Source organism: Pseudorasbora parva, chromosome 2 (assembly GCF_024679245.1).
Source record: "Pseudorasbora parva isolate DD20220531a chromosome 2, ASM2467924v1, whole genome shotgun sequence".
Taxonomy (NCBI): domain Eukaryota; kingdom Metazoa; phylum Chordata; class Actinopteri; order Cypriniformes; family Gobionidae; genus Pseudorasbora; species Pseudorasbora parva.
This window is the reverse complement of record NC_090173.1, coordinates 50,770,021-50,790,232: the sequence shown is the minus strand read 5'-3', so window position 1 is coordinate 50,790,232 and position 20,212 is coordinate 50,770,021. Positions and strand designations below refer to the sequence as shown.

Below are 20,212 nucleotides of genomic sequence, written 5' to 3'. Positions count from 1 at the left end.
GGAAAGATGTTGTTAGTTTGTGTTAGTGTTTAATGTTCAGTTATGTTGGAAATTGAGGGGTTTGTGTAATTTTGTGGTTACCATTATGCAGAAGAGTTGTGCCTGTGTTTAGGCTGTGGGCACTATATATATATATATTACATTATACATTATACACATATTTATTGGATGGAATTACTGCTCTCAATTAAATAATTTTAGTTTGTTCAATTAGTTAATTTTGCGTTTTATTTATAAAACTATGCTTGTTGTTATTCAATTTTTTTAAAGGCAAATTAAATTGATAGCAGTGTTCACCTTACATAATAAACTTTTATAAATGTAACATAACATCATTATGTAAATGGCACGTATAAATATTATGTAACAGTGACAAATTCAAATGGCTTGTATTTACTCAAAGAAATTGTGCCAGCTTTACTTTTATTTATTTTTTGTTCATATAACTAAATTTGTATTTGTAAAAAATTGCTCAATATAGTTGTGTGCAACCACTTACCACATATTTTTAAGTAAATTCAACAAGTCATTTTTTTAATTTGCCCTGTTTAGTGAATCTGGTCCAAAGTATTTTCAGAGATGCATATTCAAAATGCTCCATTTTTAAATTAAAAATTCATCACTTACATGATCCTTGCCGAAAACAACCAGTTTGAAGCGAGTTGTTTGCAATGTCAGTCCAGAATTTTACAAAAACGTTAATTTGTCATGACAGGACAGTGTTTTAGAATTGCATAGTACATTATTCAGTACATTATACATAATGTCCGGGTCTCCTTGGACATCAAACAAATACACCACAGAACTAACACATTACTAATTTATACTTTTATGGAAAAGTGCAACAAACAGAAAAGGCTTTAAAGACTGTGAAGATGTTTGTAATATCTGAAGTTCCTGTGTGGAAAACACCTGAACAAGTTTATAAATTTCTTCTTTTTTTTAAGGCTTAGAATCTTTCTTGGAGCACTCTGAAGCCCATCATAACAAAGGGGAATACACACAGCACAACCCAGACAGTACTAGGATTAAGCTATCTCAACAAATTCAGCAACCGAGCCTGAATATCCGTCAGAGAACAACTGTAGAGTAGTAACCAAAATAAGAGTCTGCAGAGTGTGGATCTACATGGCATAAATAAAAACACTCCAGAGGGGACGCCATTTCAGAGGAAGGCCAACGCCCAAACTTCACCCAGAGTTTGCCAAAAGCCAGGTGAGAAAACCTTAAAAAAAACTTTCAGAGGAACATCTCGTGCCTAAAGCTGAGCTCTGCGAGGGTTAAAAGGAAAGAGCTCTCTTTGGTCCAACACCCTGGTGATACTATCCTTACCATCATGTAGGCTAGTAGAAGCAGAACTTCTTTTAATCTGCCAGATATCTAGGTTTTGTTCAAAGATTTGAACAAGTGGCTGTTTTTCAGAAGTATTTTCTATCAGGACAACAACTCGAAGCACACAGCAGGGAAGGATTTTAAAAAGACGGCTTATATTTTGCGATGACCCAACAAGAACTCTGACTTGAATTGAATTCAGTTGAAAATCTGGTGTGTGACTTGATGATTGGTAGAGTCGGAGCATATTTGCATGGCAAATGTAAAAGTTTTGAAGAGATGTACTAAAGCAACCGGGGCTAGTATTTACCCAAAGACATGAATACTTTCATAAATGAGTCTTTCATCTTGGAGAAATGAATGCTTTTTTAAAAAAATGCATGTCTCTGTGTTGACATTTTGGAAGATTAAAAGGAAGAAAGTGATGCAAAGGGGATGAATGCATTCTGTACAAGGCACATTTTAAACACATCTCTGCTGGAAAGGAGGATTGTGAGGTTACCCAGCACGTGTAGATATGCCCCGGCGCTGACAGAGGGGGCGCTGCTGCTCCGCAGGGAGGCTTCGCATTCGTAGTAGCCGCTGTCGCTGACCAACGGACCGCTGATGGTCAGACGGCGGCCAAAGTCCCGGAGGCCTCGGTTTACTAGCACTCCATTTTTCCGCCATGTAATGCTGAGCTTAATGAGAGGCCTGGAGGTAAAGCGAGAGAGAAATGCGGATAAACACACGCGGAGAATGAGAGATAGGAGTGGCCCGAAGGAAACAAATAAACAGAATTGAGTTTTAATAGTTTGATAGAGGTCATTCCGAGTGCTTGTGCACAACACACATACACACCGTGCATTGGCCACACACTCCAGTGTGACTTCAAACGTTCCCACCATCACACTGGTGTTCTTCGGCGGGATTATAATAGAGGGAGCGATTGGGTCCGCTGGGCCGCCGATGTCTAAAGTGAAGCAGAAGCATAGGCAAGAAAATTACAAATGAGATCTCAATAGTTTCTCCTAAAATTGGTTCGGCTTGCTGTCTGAAATGGTGCAAGGATGTAAATAAGCCTCCAAGACCGCTCAAATACTGACAATTTAATAGAAACAAATGGAAATAGATGTCTATTTACACTGGCATTTGGGGTCAGTAAGATTTGTTTAAGAAATTAATACTTTTATTCAGCAAGAATGCATTACATGTATCAAAAGTGACAGTAGAAACACTTATAATGTTACAAAAGATTCAAATATTTCCAATAAACGCTGTTCTTTCAAGCTTTCTATTCATCAAAGAATCCTGAAATATTAAATATTAGGCATAACTGTTGTCACATTGATAATAATATATGTTTCTTGAGCATCAAATCAGTATATTAGAATGATTTCTCAAGGATCATTTGACACTGAAGAATGAACAGTTCAGCTTTGGCATTAGAGGGAATGAAATACAGTTTAAAATATATTCAAATATTTAAAATGGTAATGATACATCCTTGGTGAGCATTAAAAACCTCTTTTGAATAATAGTGTACAGTTATTGACAGCGTCAATGAAAAATGCTCCTTCTGAATTTGTTTACAACTGCATTTAACCTGAACCTGTTCACTATCTTTATCATTATTCATCGGTGAATGTTATTTCAAAGAAAATCTTTACATAATCAATGGATACAATTCAAGCCCCGACCTTCATTCTTTCTGTTTAAGTATACGGTTTTTGCCTTCAAAATGTAAAATTATAGAAGTAAAATGGATCGCCTAAAGCGTTTCACTGTGAATTTAAATGGGGGCAAAGGGAGACTTTGCTTTATTCTCCCGCGTATGAGATTTTTTTCTTCCGAGGAAAAACACCTTAATAATCTCCCATGTGTCTCCTTTCAGAACAATATAAAAAATAAAAAAAAAGTTTAACCAAGCAAGAGATTTTAATATGAACGTTTCCCCTTCCAAGCCCAAATTATGTAAGCTATACAATTAACATGAATTTTACAGCTCTACACTTTTTTACATAAAGTCGTCTGTAAAAGTGTGTGTTCTTCTCAGCGGAAGTGTGAGATCATCCAGTGGATGGCCTCTCCCTGACCCCACTGGAGCTATTTGGGTGCCCATGAAAACTAGAACCAGAGAAACCACTTCAACAAGCAATATGCGAGCTATAAAATTTCCTTCTGAGAACAGAGAGAGAGAGAGAGAGAGGACGACAGGAGGTAAAGACAGAAAGCAGACATAAAGCTAATCTTGAAGCTCGGAGCACTTGTTCGTCTCCCCGCAGCCCTCTCCATTATGTGCTTAGTATCATATATGTAATTGTCTGCGCCATCTCCTCCTGTAAGTGCACTGTAATACCTCCACTAATGTGCCGGGCCGCAGAACGGGGCTTGATTGAGAGACGCCGTCGACGTGATTAAATGCCATGCAATCATTTGTCAGCTTCTGGAAACCTTTAGCTGTCCATTGATTATCTGCCCTCAATCAGTGAACTCTCTTCACTTCCATCTTGATCCGATTACCCTTTATTTGCTTCCCTTTTCAAATCTCAGGCCACTGGGTAAGAGTTGCAGTAGGCCACGGTCTCACAGAGGGTTTTTACGGTCGGCCTCTTTTTCATAAATCTGCTTTTGTGGGGTCCATTAAAGAGAGGGGCTGTTTTATGAAGGTTATTAATCACCCTGTCGTTATGGCACTGCAGGACCACAGCTATCATACAAAGCCCCATGAAGCTTCGCCGCACGCCACATACTCGCGATCTACTGTGCAGCGAGTTGGGGAATATTGATTCTTGAAAAACTGGAGTCTGACCCAATACGTCTCACCCCCTTACAGTAGGTGCCATGAACAGCCACTAGGGGGCGGTGGAGATGTTTACTTTTGAACACGACATTTCGCCTGTTGGACAGTGTGACAAAACAGTTAAAGGGTTACACCGTGTCTACACCACTTGGGGATTTGTCATGTCTAGTCGCACCACATCCCGTCCAGAGTAGAACACATCACTGATTATGAGGGGTTGTGTTGCTTTATTTTGCAGCGCACGGCTCGCATCCGGTTTAGACATGGCGTAAGTTCACACAAAAATGCTGTCATTAATTCCTCACCCTAATGTCGTTCGACACCCGTCAGACCTCCGTTCATCTTCAGAACACAAATGAAGATATTAGTGTTGAATCCGATGGCTCAGAAAGGCCTTCATTGACACCAATGTCATTTCCTCTCTCAAGACCCATAAAGACACTAAAGACGTCGATACAAAGCCCATCTCACTACAGCGGCTCTACAATCATTTTATGAAGCCACGAGAATAGTTTTGTGCTCAAAAAAACAACAACTAAATAACGACTTATATAGTGATGGCCAGTTTCAAACCAAAGCTTCAATCCACTATGAATCAGTGAATCGATTCAGGATTCAGATCGCCAATGTCACGTGATTTCAGCAGTTTGACAGTTTGACACGCGATCTGAATCATGACTCGATACACTGATTCATAATGGATCGAAGCTTTGGTTTGAAATCGGCCATCACTATATAAGTCGTTATTTCATTGTTTTGCTCACAAAAACTATTCTCGCCGCTTCATAAAATGATTGTAGAGCCGCTGTAGTGAGATGGGCTTTGTATCGACGTCTTTAGTGCCTTTATGGGTCTTGAGAGAGGAAATGACATTGGTATCAAATATGTTAAATTTGTTCAACAATTTCTTCACGTTTCCGTTAGCCAGCTCCTGCGTCAGCATCACACACACGGGTCAGGGTGCTCTCGCGAACAGCTTCGGCCAATGGTAAGCCACCGTTCTGGTCATAGCTCTGACGTTACTCGGAAGAACTGGACTACCTCAACAGTGTTGCAGACTGACACAGACGGGAAGAAATTGTTGCATAAAGTTGTTATTTTAGTTTGCTATTTGAGCACAAAAACTATTACCAATGCTTCATAACATTAAGGTTGAATCACAGGAGTCTCATGGACTATTTTATCGATGTTTCCTACCTTTCTGGGCCTTGAAAGTGTTCATTAAACTGCGGTCTATGGAGGGGTCAGAGAGCTCTCGAAATTCATCAGAAATATCTTTATTTGTGTTCCGAGAATGAACGAAGGTCTTTGGGTTTGCAATGACATGAGGGTGAGTAATTAATGACAACATTTTCATTTTGGGTAACCCTTTAAGATTGTCTAGCAATTCACATTGTGAAGTGGTACTTATGTAGCCAGTTTGAGTCCAGCTCGCATCTTTTCAAAACTATAATTTACTCTCTCTCTCTCAGTTATTCGTATATATAAAAAGACCAAACAAAATAAGTAATTTTTAAACCAGAAGTCAACCTTTTTCAAAGTAAACACTCCTTGGAAAAAAAATTCAAATATGTTATTTCCCAGCAAGCAATTCTGCTTTTAAAATACTTCTAAAAACCGTCTAAACACGGCCCTGATGTCTAGGCTAAAACAAGGCAAAATTTGGCGTGTCAGTGAAAATTTCAAAGATATCTAACCATAGACTAATCATCTGGAACATAAACATGTCATATACATTAAACCAAACACCTTGTAACCAATGTTGACTTTCCTTACATGATGGAAAATCAAACATCTCGCAAGATATTTAGCAAAAATGACATTCAAGGTTATTTTGGCTGGAAGTGGGTTAGTCATAGCCGGACTACATCGAGCTAACCGAGACAGTGAAATGACGGCCATTGCTTGTTGGGTTGTTTACCTCTACGTCACGTGACCATTAACCGACATCTGAGGACCATGAATATGCAGAATAAATATTTTAGGTTTTCGGCTGACAAGATAGTTTAGAAATCCCTTCCCTATAAGGGTGATTCTTTTTGAAAACTCCCGGAACGGACATCACAAAAGTCGATTATTTATTCATAACTCACTTTCTACATTCAGGACGACGGGCTGACTGGTCTTGTTCTCTCCGTTCTTGTCGTTGACGGCCTGGGCGTAGTACCGGCCCGCATCTGGGGCCACGGCGGAGAGGATGGCAAGGGTGTTGTCCAGAGTAAGGGCTCTGAGACGTTTGAGAGAGAAAAGAAGTCATAAAGGCACAACTGCAACCAGCAAACATGTCAGTAAACAACTCAAACACACAGGAGCGCTGAGGAAAACTGTTTACGTCCAATAGGATGGGGCGGTAATGTTATTTGCATTGACGACTCGAGTGGATAAGTGTTTTAGGATTGCTGGCGCTAAAATGCAGGTCATGTGTGAGTGTGTGTGGTTAAATGAGAGTCGACACTTGGAGTGCAGAGAGATTAGAGTCTGTGTATCTGTCAGCACAGGCCTGATCAGCCCAGATTAAACCGACTCCTGCACAATTAGAGTAAGGGCTCTCACAGAGTCCAAACCAAATGCGCCATGGAATATCAATGCATAGAAGGAGCAACAAACAAGCGGCAAACAAATCGTATGCTGTCAGGCCCTCTCACCATCATATAGGGCCATTACTGCCGCTGGAGAGACACAGAGAGAGAGCGAGAGAGAATGAAGGTCTGAGCAGCGCCGCTGGAGCCTCAGATGTTTATATAACCCCTGCCTCAACGCTCAGTGTCTCATTGGGGATTCCTCATATACTCCGGCTGAAAAAAACGTGTCTGAATGTTCTCCAGTCAGCGTGGTGGGGTGGAGGAACACAATCCAAAGTGTCTAAAGCCCTCACGTCAAATGTGACATGCCGGACGATCAGCATGAATTATAGATCATCAAACACGCCGGCTGTTTTTGTCCAGCCTCCTGCTGGCGGATGAGGTAAATTGATCTCAGGTGATTACTGAGACCTTTCTAACATGGACCGTGCACACACACGCAGGGCGCAAAATCTGTCAATCATCCAAGGTCATCAATAAAGGCCTTTTGTCCACTTTGTCTAATTGGCTCCCGTGTTGCCGGCTTCCTCTCTAGCCTTCAATCACATTTAGTCTAAAGTCAACAGGGGTTCTTATTATAACAGACTTTATCAATGAGAGTTCCTACAATAAATGCTCCCGGTATTGCTGAAAGTTCTGGAGTAATAATACGTAGCATAGCACTCTCTTTCTGCAAGTTATGAAAGCCCATCTGTGAGAAGGGGGCCCATTAAGTTGACTCTGAGCAAATGAAGAGAAGATTACATGCGGCTGCTGGGGGGGATCTTGCGTCCGTCTCTGAACCATGTGATCCCGGGCCTTGGAAAGCTGTGGATTTGTGGCGGGAAGATCAATGCCGCCTCCCCTTGGGACACCACCTGAGACCGTTCACCCTCCACAAAGCCTTCCATGTCTGAGGAACAAAGAGAGAACGAAAAAGGCAAGTGAGAGGACAAAAAGAACAGGTACATTGTGAGTCATTTGACAGAAAACCCAAAGCTCCAGTGTTGTGATAGGACTTGGCAATACTTTGTCCTAACTTGTGAGCAGTTTCTAGCATTAGCTAATTTGTCTGTTCTAAATTAAAGCTAAAAGCTGCACGAAGCAACGAATGTGCCAATTAAATTTTTTCTGTGAGAATCCAAAACCCCATATTACATTATGGTTATTAATCATTTCACACTGTTTGTACTAAAGGTGCCTCAAATCATTGCCAAGTTTTTGGAATCGACATGATCAGAAATTTTCTGTGAGAGTGAAAGATTTCCCTGTGCAGATTTCACAACGGGTTCAAATTGGTCACATGGATTGGCCATGCTGGCCAACAGAAAGCTGCTTGCTTCATGCATCGCTACACTATCGACAACAGACAATGACCTTTTCGCTCAGCATCTTAAGTGATCATACTTACAGAGTTTTAAAGTGCCCCTATTATGCTATTTTAAGGTTTCCTAATTGGAAAGATCCTTAGCTTACAGCACTTGTCAGAAGCTAAATGTCCATTACCAAATCTGAACTTTAGCTCTGGAGGCTTCCTTAGTCCTAAGTGACTGTACAGTGTAATCGATTTTACTAACTATACAAACCGAACCTTCATCGCAAGGATGACTTAAGCAGGACCGTTTCTCAGTGATGCGCTGCTTAGTTTGAGGTACATTACAAGATGTTGCAACTGTAATTCCTCACAATCAGCATTAACAAGTGTACATCTATCAACAAATGAAATTAAATTCACTTCAAATTTATTGAAACGTGAATGACTGATGTAACGTTAAAGTTTGTAAAACAAATCTTGCTCCATCCACGGCTGCTTAGCAGAAGTATTTATATATATATATATATAACATTGTACAAACCCGATTCCCAAAAAAGTTAGGACACTATACAAATTGTGAAGAAAAACAGAATGCAATGATGTGCAATGCAGTTTTATTCAGAATACAATATAGAGGGCATATAAAATGTTTAAACTGAGAAAATGTATAATTTTAAGGGAAAAATAAGTTGATTTTAAATTTCATGGCATCGACACATCTCAAAAAAGTTGGGACAAGGCCACGTTTACCACTGTGTGGCATTCCCTTTTCTTTTAACAACAGTCTGCAAACGTCTGTGGACTGAGGAGACAAGTTGCTCAAGTTTAGGAATAGGAATGTTGTCCCATTCTTGTCTAATACAGGCTTCTAGTTGCTCAACTGTCTTAGGACTTCTTTGTCGCATCTTCCTCTTTATGATGCACCAAATGTTTTCTATGAGTGAAAGATCTGGACTACAGGCTGGCCATTTCAGTACCCGGATCCTTCTTCTACACAGCCACTGTGCTGTAATTGATGCAGGATGTGGTCTGGCATTGTCATGTTGGAAAATGCAAGGTCTTCGAAAGAGACAACCTCTGGATGGGAGCATATGCTGTTCTAAAAATTGGATATACCTTTCAGCATTGATGGTGCCTTTCCAGATGTGTAAGCTGCCCACACCACACACACTCATGCAACCCCATACCATCAGAGATGCTGCTTCTGAACTGAGCCCTGATAACAACTTGGGTTGTCCTTGTCCTCTTTAGTCCGAATGACATGGCATCACAGTTTTCCAAAAAGAACTTCACATTTTGATTTGTCTGACCACAGAACAGTTTTCCACTTTGCCACAGTCCATTTTAAATGAGCTTTGTCCCTGGGAAACCGCCTGTGCTTCTGGATCATGTTTAGATATGGCTTTTTTTTTTTACCTATAGCATTTTAGTCGTCAACGGCGAATGGCACGGTGGATTGTGTTCACCGACACAGTTTTCTGGAATTATTCCTGAGCCCATGTTGTGATTCCATTACAGTAGCTCATTCCTGTATGTGATGCAGTGCCGTCTAAGGGCCCGAAGATCATGGGCATCCAGTATGGTTTCCAGCCTTGACCCTTACGCACAGAGATTGTTCCAGATTCTCTGAATCTTTGGATGATATTCTGCACTGTAGATGATGATAACTTAAAACTCTTTGCAATTTTTCTCTGAGAAACTACATTCTGATATTGCTCCACTATTTTTTGCCACAGCATTGGTGATCCTCTGCCCATCTTGACTTCTGAGAGATACTGCCACTCTGAGAGGCTCTTATTATACTCAATCATGTTGCCAATTGAGCTAATAAGTTGCAAAATGGTCCTCCAGCTGTTCCTTATATGTGCCTTTAACTTTTCTGGCCTCTTATTGCTACCTGTCCCAACTTTTTTGGAATGTGTAGCTGTAATGAAATCCAAAATGAGCCAATATTTGGCATGACATTTCAAAATGTCTCACTTTCAACATTTGATGTTATCTATATTCTATTTTGATTAAAATATAAGTTTATGAGATTTGTTTTCAATAAATATATTACAACCTGCATGAAAGAGAATATATAATAAAAATAATAAATAAATAAAAATAACAGGGGCACTTTAAGATCTATTGTTTGTGTTTTGATGTGATGTGACACTTACAGGCGACCTGGACTTGTGAACTTCTCTGCATCAGAGCGCCAACCCTGTTCCTGACGATACATCTGTAGAAGCCTGCATGGGAGCGGTCCAGTGATGGTATCACGTACCTGGTGAATGATAATTGGAATCCTATCAACCACTGTTTGCTACTTTTCATACTCAAACAATTGGAAGCTTGCAGGAAGCCCATAGCAGTGGCTATAACAAATGGCCTTTGATCCCAAAAAGCTATTTATCTGTCCATAATTAATCATACAGTTCTAGGTTCTGCTCGAGTGCAGATCAGGCCGCAACACTCAGCCAGCTCAGGGTTTTCATGAGTAACCTGTTGAAGTAAGAACCCTCATCAACAATAGATAGAAGTCCTCAGGCAGCCCTGATGTTGTGATCAACAAAACACAGGAGAGGCCATTGATTTGACACTTCAGATAGAACAAAGGAGAGAAATATTTATGTGGATGTGGGTTGTATTATAGACAGGGCCAGTGTCCTTGGGCCTCGAACTAACAGTGGCCTACAAAGCATCAGTCTGGATAACCTGAGACCATCAAAGGAAGCTGAAAACCAGAGGATATGAAGCATACAGTACATGCTGACCATTAGTTGTCCACTGGAGGACCCGAGTCCCCTTACTACATACAGTACAAATTGACAACTAGGGGCTTCTTCACTGTACTTCACCACTGGCAAAAGAGGCTGTTTTTTGATAAAAACTTGGCTGCCTATGAGGTAGAAAGGTGCTTTCTTAGAAATATGTGTTACCTGACTAGAAAAAAAACTAAAGAAAAAAGCTGTTGTCCTATATATATATATATATATATATATATATATATATATATATATATATATATATATATATATATATATATATATATATATATATATATATTACACTTTAAAAATATATATATATTTTCAAAAAAATAAAAAAAAAAAAAAATAAATATATATATATATATATATATATATATATATATATATATATATATAACATCCCCAATTGCTACAATTAAAATTAATAAATGAAGTAATACAAATATTACAGTCAAAATACACGTGTGAATGCTCAAAGAGAGAGTTCACCCCAAAATGAAAATCCTGTCATCTTTACTTATCTTCATATACAGGAGTTTGGACATTGTATAACAAAATACTTTCTCCAGTGAAACACAAGAGACAATATTTTTAAAGAGTCAACAGGTTTAAAGGTGCTGTATGCAAGAATGGCAACTAGTGGTTAAAATGGGTACTGCAGTCCAAATTTAAAATATTGTTTGCCCCGCCCTCTCCTTCTAAGATGGGACACTTACGTGGGTTGCCAGTTTGAGGACACCCAACAGGAACGAGTTGACAATGGAAGGCCAGGAGGCTTTTTAGGTGTCTCTGACCCACTTTGTTTGCTAGCTTCCATGGCTACAATAGGCTGTTTTCCGCTCACTGGCAGCATGTGATGTCAAAATACTATTGGGTAAACTGGCACTGTGTGGTATTGCAAAAACAAAAACAGACATCCCGACACAGAGCGCACATTTCAAAGTAAAATAATTGGCTTTAGCGTTGTTTTTCAGAGAAATTATTTTGTGAACTTAGCATGTTTCCTAAATATTTGTATGCTTTAGTACAGTCAAAAACTTACATGTAGCACTTTTAAAACAACATAAGGGTAAGTAAATGATGACAGAACTATCCCTTTAAGATTAGATTCTTTTAGGTTTGGTAGTCACCTGAAAATTCTGTCAGGACCACCATTGTCAAAGAGGATTGATAATTAGCATATAGATTGGATTGGTGGTGTGATTGTGTTCTGAGCTACAACTCCCTCCACATCAATAGCATGGATGAAAGCAGGGAGAGCAGGGATAAACCACCTTAGGGTAAACAGAACAGAACCGACAATGTATTGCAGATTTCATCACTGTCGAAATTAAATGTACAACATAATTCAGGAATTTAGTCTCATTCAGGGGAAATGAGATGCCACAATCCTGACTGACGAGAGGAGCTGGGGATGGAGGAGGGTAATTAGCTCCGGAGAAAAGCAATAGCGGCTAATAATACTGAAGGAGCTTATATATGTATGGTGTTTATCACGACTGGTAGACGCGATCAGCTGACAGTCAGCTGATGCAAGCTTGACTAACGTGACCTGCCAGAACTGACGCTACGCTTGATTTCTGTCATCATTTCATCCCTCAAGTTGTTCCAAACCTGAATGAATTTCTTTCTTCTGCTGAACACAAAGGAAAATATTTGGAGGAATGTTTGTAACTAAGCAGATCTGACTAGTTTGTCACTAAGATCTGCCTACTATGGTAGTCAATGGCTGGGGAACTATCCCTTAAATGTAGAATAAGGGGTCTGGTTCAGTCCCTTGATCTGGTTTATTTATTTGCTTTAAACATCTGCAATCATAGCCATGTATGCTGTTGAAATAATAATAATAATTTAAAATAACTGGGCCTTCATCATGAAGTAGGCAAGTGTGTTTTTACACCTACGCACACGGCCTCAGTCACGAGCCTGTGACAAGACCTATTAGTTAAATGGAGTGATAAAGAGAGAGCGAACATGTGGGCAGTAATGCTTTTATTCAACACTACCTCATTTTTTTACACCGCCAGCTCCTTTTCTGATACTTTAGTTTAGTACCTCAGTATAACCCGCTGGAGTGAATTCAAGCTTTTTCTTTGATCGGTGGACGCGAGGAATACAAAGAAGAGAGAAGGTCCTCGCTCCCTGAGAAAAGAAACTATAAGCAAACCCGCGCACACTCTTTTCAGTGTCTGAGAGGTAGGAGACTGCTGGGAAGTTTCAGTCACCAGGGATCTTTTGGAGATGCTCTGTGGACTGCGTCGGAAACCGCTCCTATTGTCTTGACTGACAGGCAGAAAACCCGTCGAGAGCAGACCAGAAAATGTCTGACTCGACCATCACTTAGAGTGAGCGCTGCGGGCAGGTTAGACTTTATCCATTAGAAAGTCTTAAAATGCAAATATGAAAGAGTCCTGTGGTCAGCAGGTAAAAGAGCCCAGCCACTGCGACCAAAGAGGGAGAGAGAGAGAGAGAGAATGCACTAGCTTTTTTAATATAAATATTACATATAGCACTCGAAGCTATTGAAATTAATTCACAAGGTACTCGACTACTCGCTCTTTGATGGATTATTCCACACAGCCTTCACCAGGGATACAACATTCACGCAGAATATAAAACAAAACATGGACGACAGGGATCGCTCAGGAAATACATCTCATTCTCATTTAATGTGAGCTGAGATTTCATGAGTATGATTTCATGGCTGCGGAGGGAATGAGGCACTACAGCTCAAGAGGATTACAATCCACAAACGCTAGTGACTCACCATAAAGACAAGAGACATCATTTAAATAAATACCAGGAAAAACTCAATGAAACTCGTCGCAATTGAAAACTGGTCAGTGTTGAATCTGTGACGGTGATTAAGCCGCCTGAAGGATAAATGCGTGTTTACAGGAACTTTAGTGAGCTCGGTTTTTATTCAAACGAAATTTTTCAAAAATAAAAAATGTCCTCTTCGTTATATGAAGGTCAGATTAAACTTTTCAAATGTCTTTTCTGAATAGATTTCATTGTTTTGCTGTTCTCCCAGACCTAGACGTTCACCCTTAAAATATATAAAAAAATCACTTTATATATATAAAAAAAATACTTGCAGTGGATTGATTGAGATGAAAATAAATGAAATATTGAACAGAATATTTTATCTGTAATTTTGTCAAACTTTGTCAGTCAGTGTCAATTAAACACCAAAGAGCTGTTAATGTAATTTTCAGCAATTAATGGGACACTCTTTTGTGTAAATGTCAAAACTAAAATTAAAGTTCCTTCACCATCACTATTTCCACCACAATGTTACTAAATAAATACATCATTTGACATTGTGCTGGGTGTGTGCGCTCACTGCTAGACTAGTGAAAAGTGCATATTCGAAACGTCTACAGGGCCAGAAACACTCATACAGCGGTGGGAAGATGGGAAGTGTCACCTGTACTCCAGGGAGAAACGCGTCAACTCGGTACCGTTGTAAAGCCATTTGAACTCCAGGGGCCAGCTGCCCTCAGCCATGCAGGTGAGAACCACACGGTTTCCTTCCAGGTGGATCTGGCTGGCCACCGGCTCCATCTTGAAGTAGGGTGGGACGTCATCTGGAGGGAGAGAGAGAGAGAGCGAGACAGAAAGAAAGAGGCTTAGCATGTTTCACCCAAGTAGGACATGTTCCTGGATCAACATCCTTGTTATTTCTGAGACAACATTCCTATCAACCAATCCGATATAAGGGTGAGATTTAGAGTCAGGCTTAGGGCTGATGTTACATTTACATTTGCGTGTATTTATTTTAGCAGACGCTTTTATCCAAAGCAACTTACAAACCAGAATAATACAAGCAGATTAATCCAAGGGAGAAAACAATACATGTAGATGTGTCATGTAGCAGTCCGTCTCAACTGAGCATTAGAATAGTGCAGCACTTAAGCAGAAAAACAAAGCTAGTGAAGAGGAAGGTTTCACATAAATAGTCAGCTTTTAATTCAACAACATAAGAGGCAATAAAAAAAAGGTGTTTTTTTGTACTTAGGGCATAAAAACTAGATTTGAACTGCATTTGAAATGCATCTTGTTTTCCTAAAGATATACCACTGCGTGACAGTACTAAAGATATACTGTATTTAATATAATACAGTAATTACTCAATGAGACTGTGTGTATTTCATAAACCAATGAATACAATTATTAAAAAATGCATATGAAAACGATACAATATATACAAGAAAATATAATACAGCTTCAACTATTGCAAACGCAAGTGAGTTTGTTCCGGTTCCACCAGCAGACGAACATCATACAAGTTTAACTTTGAGTGTTTTGATATCAGAACACGAGGACGTGATTCCATCAATGATCTCTATAAGTCAAGTCAAGTCACCTCTATTTATTTACATAGCGCTTTATACAATATTGTTTATTACAAATAGTTTCAAAGTAGCTTATAACAGGAAGAATGATGCATTTAGGCTGTTGTTCAGCTGAAGTCAGTCAGTTCAGCTCATGCTACGTAGAAAACGCTCACACTTCCTCCAGTGTACCAGAGTGTCCCGATGTACCCTTATTAATTATGATTATATTCTAAATGGACACATTTCTACAGTAGCTCTGATCTCTCAGACTGAAATGAGCCTTTTTGGGGGTAATGCATTACAAGTTCCGTCCATTACATTATCGGATTACTTTTTTACATAACAAGTAAAGTAACACATTTACATGTAATGTGTGTTAGCAGAGTACTTTTTATGGAACAAGTAAAGCATTACACTTAACATGCATTATGCTATAAGATTATTTTTTAATTTAACGAATAAAGTAACATATTACAAGTAACATGCATTACATAATCAGATTACTTTTTGATGTAATGAAAAAAGTAACACATTATAAGTAACATGTATCATGCTATCAGATTACTTTTTGATGTAACAAATAAAGCATTATAACCATAGACTGTAAAAAAAATGTTGTTTTTTTTTAAATGGACATAGTGTCCGTGACGTCGCCCATAGGATTCTGAAGAGCAGTTTTGATGTGTAAAGTAAGAATGAGCTGGCCGTTGCCATCTTAGTAGCGCATTATCGCGTGTCACGCCTAGATAACAGAAAATAGTCAAAGAGGCGGGACGTGGGCGGAGCTCAGGTGACGCGATGATTAACAGACAGCGGATAAATGGCTATCCACATGTCACTCAAAGTGGCCACGCCCTTAATTATGCAGAATTTAAGGCTTTATATAATGTAAACGAATGAGTTTGAGAAAAAAAATTACCCCCCTCACAGTTGTCATGAAGGTCAAAATTAGCCGTATAGACCAAAACCACAATTTGTAGCAGGCTGTAAACATGTTTTTTTTTCTGCTGTAAAGGGCTCAATGAGATTCTGCTTCTTTCTGGAGCCTGTAGCCTCTAGTGGCCAGTCGATGAACTGCATTTCTACGTTATTAGATTACTTTTCTGATTACAAGTAACATACAGTACATTATGTAATCCCATTACTTTTTTGACGCAGCTGCAGCTAGGACCTAAGCTAACGTCCAGGAGGTCCCAAATAAGTCTTACAATTATTTACATATCAGCATAATCTAAAATAAAATGATCAAAACTCACTACCAATAAATAAATATAACATTAAAAAGCCATATGTTATGCAATGACATATTTTGAGTTTATATAGCTATTTCTATCACAGCTTTTCGAAGAATCCAATGGATTGTGTTGTTTGGGTGAAGGTTAGAAGTTCATTTCACCTCAGAGTGTGAATGTTTTAGACTTTGCTTGGACGGCACCACCTGGCATTGCTCGGCCAATGACCGCAGGGGATGAGAGGAAATAGATATAAAGATTCATTTTATTTATTGTTTTTTTGACATTCTGATAAATATATATATATAGTGGAAACATGTCAGAGCTCGAGCACTATCCACCAGGGCTCGTATACTACAGTCTATGATTGAAATGATCTTTGAAATGAGTGTTGTTTACTTACAACAAAGAAAGATGAAACATTTCTCACTGCTGAATTGCATCATGCTGAGAGTGAGAGAGATAGAAACAAAGGAAAAGAAGCCATTAACATTGAAAGGCTAAACACGATTTGACAAACTCAATTTGGCCTCTTAAAAATAAAAGACAATTTAAGAAACGATTTGTCTGTTGTGACGAGAAGCTCGGGAGCTGAAAGAAGAGACCTCTGAAGTCATGAGAGAGGGAGGGTGAGGTGAGAATTTCAGGGGCCTGACGGGCTAAGTGAGGGAAGGTTTTGAAGATAACTTTAAGATGCAGTCGCTCTGCCTGCAAACCTGACAGAATGAGCTATAGTGTACCGAGGAATCCATTCATCTTCGGTCTTTCTAAAACAGCCGGATTATACACACTCACAGACAAACACAAAGCCCTTCGTGCGGGTGCCTTCAGCCAAGAGACAAAGTGCTTTCATTTCCCTCACGAGGAGCAGATGATGGGACCTATCGATCGTTCTCTGTAGGTGACATGGATCCGATTGTCATTGTGTTTGTGAAAAGCCAATTAAAGCTTGTATTAATTGAAGCAATAAGCTAGTGAGCCCTGGAGCTCTGTTGCCGGGTTGTTCAGCTAATTTCTCTGTGCTGCGAGGTGCACTGCAAGACATGTTGAGAAGTCTCACCTCTAGGGGGCGCCATCAAGCATTTACAGAGTGAGGTCTCACACAAACAAGAAATACACACAAGTAAATTATACATATTAACTTATGATACATGTGAGCTTTCACAGTGTGGGGATGTTGTATGGGGCCCTGTGGCAAGTGGGGCCTAATAATGGAGAACGAATATTCAGTAGGTTACATACAGTAAGTCCCCATAAAAACAATCATACATGTACACCCACACACTCTCTTGCATAAGAATGGCTAATTCTTTTCATCTAAAGGTGTTGGGCTATTATCAGCCTAATCAATCCTGGTACAACCCTCCAAATCATTGCCATTGGGTAACAGGCTCTTGAAAACAATATAGATATAGACTGCCAGTCATTTCACATACACACACACACACACACACACCACCCTGAGTGCACAGCGCTCGCCAACCGTGCCACCACATCATTTTATCCTCCAGTAAATGCACTGCCATTCAGCACAGCCAGTGGAGAGGCACATCCACTTAGCAATGCCGCACAATAAACATACGGCCATTAGAGACCTCAGGTGCAAAATCAGACTCTACATTGATTGGCTGAAAGCAGCACCCCCCCTACGAAGATATGATGGACGGTTGTGCAAATGCGTGCTAATGTGTGTGTGGCTTGGCAGTGCGATTATTTGCACCACGAGTCTCATCCCGAAAAAGAAAAGAAAAACTACAAGTGAGACTTACTTTGATAACTCAACTGTTTTTTCTAGACATTTTCTTTTATTTAAGTTTTCTCTCCTGAGATCACCCAGCAATGTCCCAAGATTTGCAGAGATAGTACATTTCAGAGATTTCAATGTATAATATATTGTATAAACATAATATGTACTCAATTTAATTGTTTCTTAGCAAACTCTTCATTAAAGCTGCACTATGTAACTTTTCCGTCCTCTAGAGGGCACCTATTTAAAACAAAGGCGTAGTTTGATGACGCCGTTTGAGCGCAGCATCTTGGGACATGTGGTCTTCACCTCACAGCCGATGGGAAAGAATCGGGATAGGACTCTGGCAGAAATCATGATGATGGATGTGATTATTAACGTTACTGTAGTGTGAAGCAGAGCAGGACCGAGTGTTGAGGAGCTGAGCACGGCCGCTGGAGCGATTGATACACAAACACACGGCTCGCGAGCAGCGGGACTTTTATTATGACGGGACACAGTCGCCGGCGCCATTTCCTCTTTTCTGTTCATGAGTGTGAGGTAACGCAGCTCTGTTTATCATATCAGACACATTTAAGTGTGTTTAAAATGATGTTATGACGTTACTCTGTGTGTTCTCTCAGCGGCTGCTGTGACTCTTGTTCACACTGCTAAGAGTAAAGCGCTTCTGCAGAATAAAACCGGAAACCGAGAGTAACGCAGATATGACGCTATTGACAGGAGACTCCCTCAGACGTCCCGGCTCCTTGGTTAAAATAGCAATTTTCTCACAATTTATAGTTGGAAACTTTTGAGATATTGTAAGAACTCAACTGAACAAAATATATAACACTGGCCTGATGGTTTTTGGATATTTTACAGCAAAAAATACTACATAGTTCACCTTTTAATCTTCTAAATTATGGGAATCTTCAATGATATGCAATTTTAGATATGTAGACTATAATTCATACCATAGGCGTTGGGCTGAGCTATAAAATGTGTATCGTGAACATCATCATCATATGAATACTATTAGTTGATGTATCTCTCACATAGTAATCCTCACTAAAAGGATTAGGGACTGTTTACACAACACTGTTTTCAGATAAGAACGTACAATTTTTGATGTTTTGTGTGCCTTAAAAAATGCACAGTTTTGAACAAGTTCTCTATGTAAACAACAAAACGCGAATCTGTGTAAACGATGAGGTCTGTTCAGTCTTCGCCATCTAATGGACTAGTGGTAGGATACAGCAATTTTAGTTCTTTTTTGTAGATCAGTGTGAATGGGGATCGTTTTGACTATGCGTAAATGACAAAGAAAAAACGTCTTCATTTTAAGCACATCGTTGTCGTGTAAACGCATCCTTAAACTCACATTTGTTCAGTCCACTGTCAAAGTATTTGGTTGGCAGAGCTGCCATTTTGTTTCCTTTGGTGGCTGAAGCTCTTTAAATGATTAGTTCCCGAACAGCTTGGTGAAAAGGTTATATTAGGGGGGCTAATAGCAGCCTTACCCGTGTCTTACTGTAGGTTATAAATGTCCCACATGTGTCTATTTAAAAGGAATTTTAGAAGAAACCTCTGAGAAAATGTCAATACTTAAAACTAAACTGAAAGCTCCATAATGTTTCCTTTTAAACTGCTTGTGAAGAAATTTAATCTGTTTGTCTAAATCGCTACATTTAGTGGTCGAGAGATCTCAAAAGGGTTTGGAGCAGCTGTGCTGTTTTAGATACAAAGAAATGAACAGGGCCTTTGTGGCTGAATACACAGTGTGGTAAAAAAAAAATCACTCCTATGGGTTCCCATTATGTCAGACGAAAGGTTATGTTAGCATGAAATGGAGGCAGAGCACAGACTAGTTTGCAGAGGTCTGACATTGTCCTCACATAGGAAGCTTCTTGGTGCTGTGAGCGATCTCCATATTGTAATGAGAATGTCAGTCAGTGCCTGTGGCCGCTTCACTGTATGAGCATCAGGCTTTGATCTGCTGGGGCTCAGGCAGGGTTAAGCAGCTCTGTTTCTCACTCTCTAAAATCCTGCTCTGAGTGGGCGGGCTATGTCCGCAGGAGAGCGTGCCCACAGAGAGCAAGAAACCCCAGGTCAGGATGAAGCTAAACTCAGCCTTAATGAGCCATAACGCAGGTGCCATTTCTCATCAG

At 39.7% G+C, this 20,212-nt stretch overlaps 1 protein-coding gene across 7 annotated transcripts in view; it reads right to left on the bottom strand.

Moving 5' to 3' along the window:
* The window catches only part of sdk2a (sidekick cell adhesion molecule 2a), a 230,642-nt gene that overhangs the window by 81,500 nt on the left and 128,930 nt on the right, over positions 1–20,212 (bottom strand). For all 7 annotated transcript variants that reach the window (XM_067423667.1, XM_067423676.1, XM_067423692.1 and 4 more), the window contains exons 2-7: positions 14,177–14,336; positions 10,153–10,259; positions 7,441–7,588; positions 6,208–6,341; positions 2,173–2,284; positions 1,835–2,025 (exon numbers count right to left, since the gene is read on the bottom strand). In XM_067423667.1, coding sequence (XP_067279768.1) covers positions 1,835–2,025; positions 2,173–2,284; positions 6,208–6,341; positions 7,441–7,588; positions 10,153–10,259; positions 14,177–14,336 — 852 coding nt within the window. The remainder of the gene's footprint in view (positions 1–1,834; positions 2,026–2,172; positions 2,285–6,207; positions 6,342–7,440; positions 7,589–10,152; positions 10,260–14,176; positions 14,337–20,212) is intronic.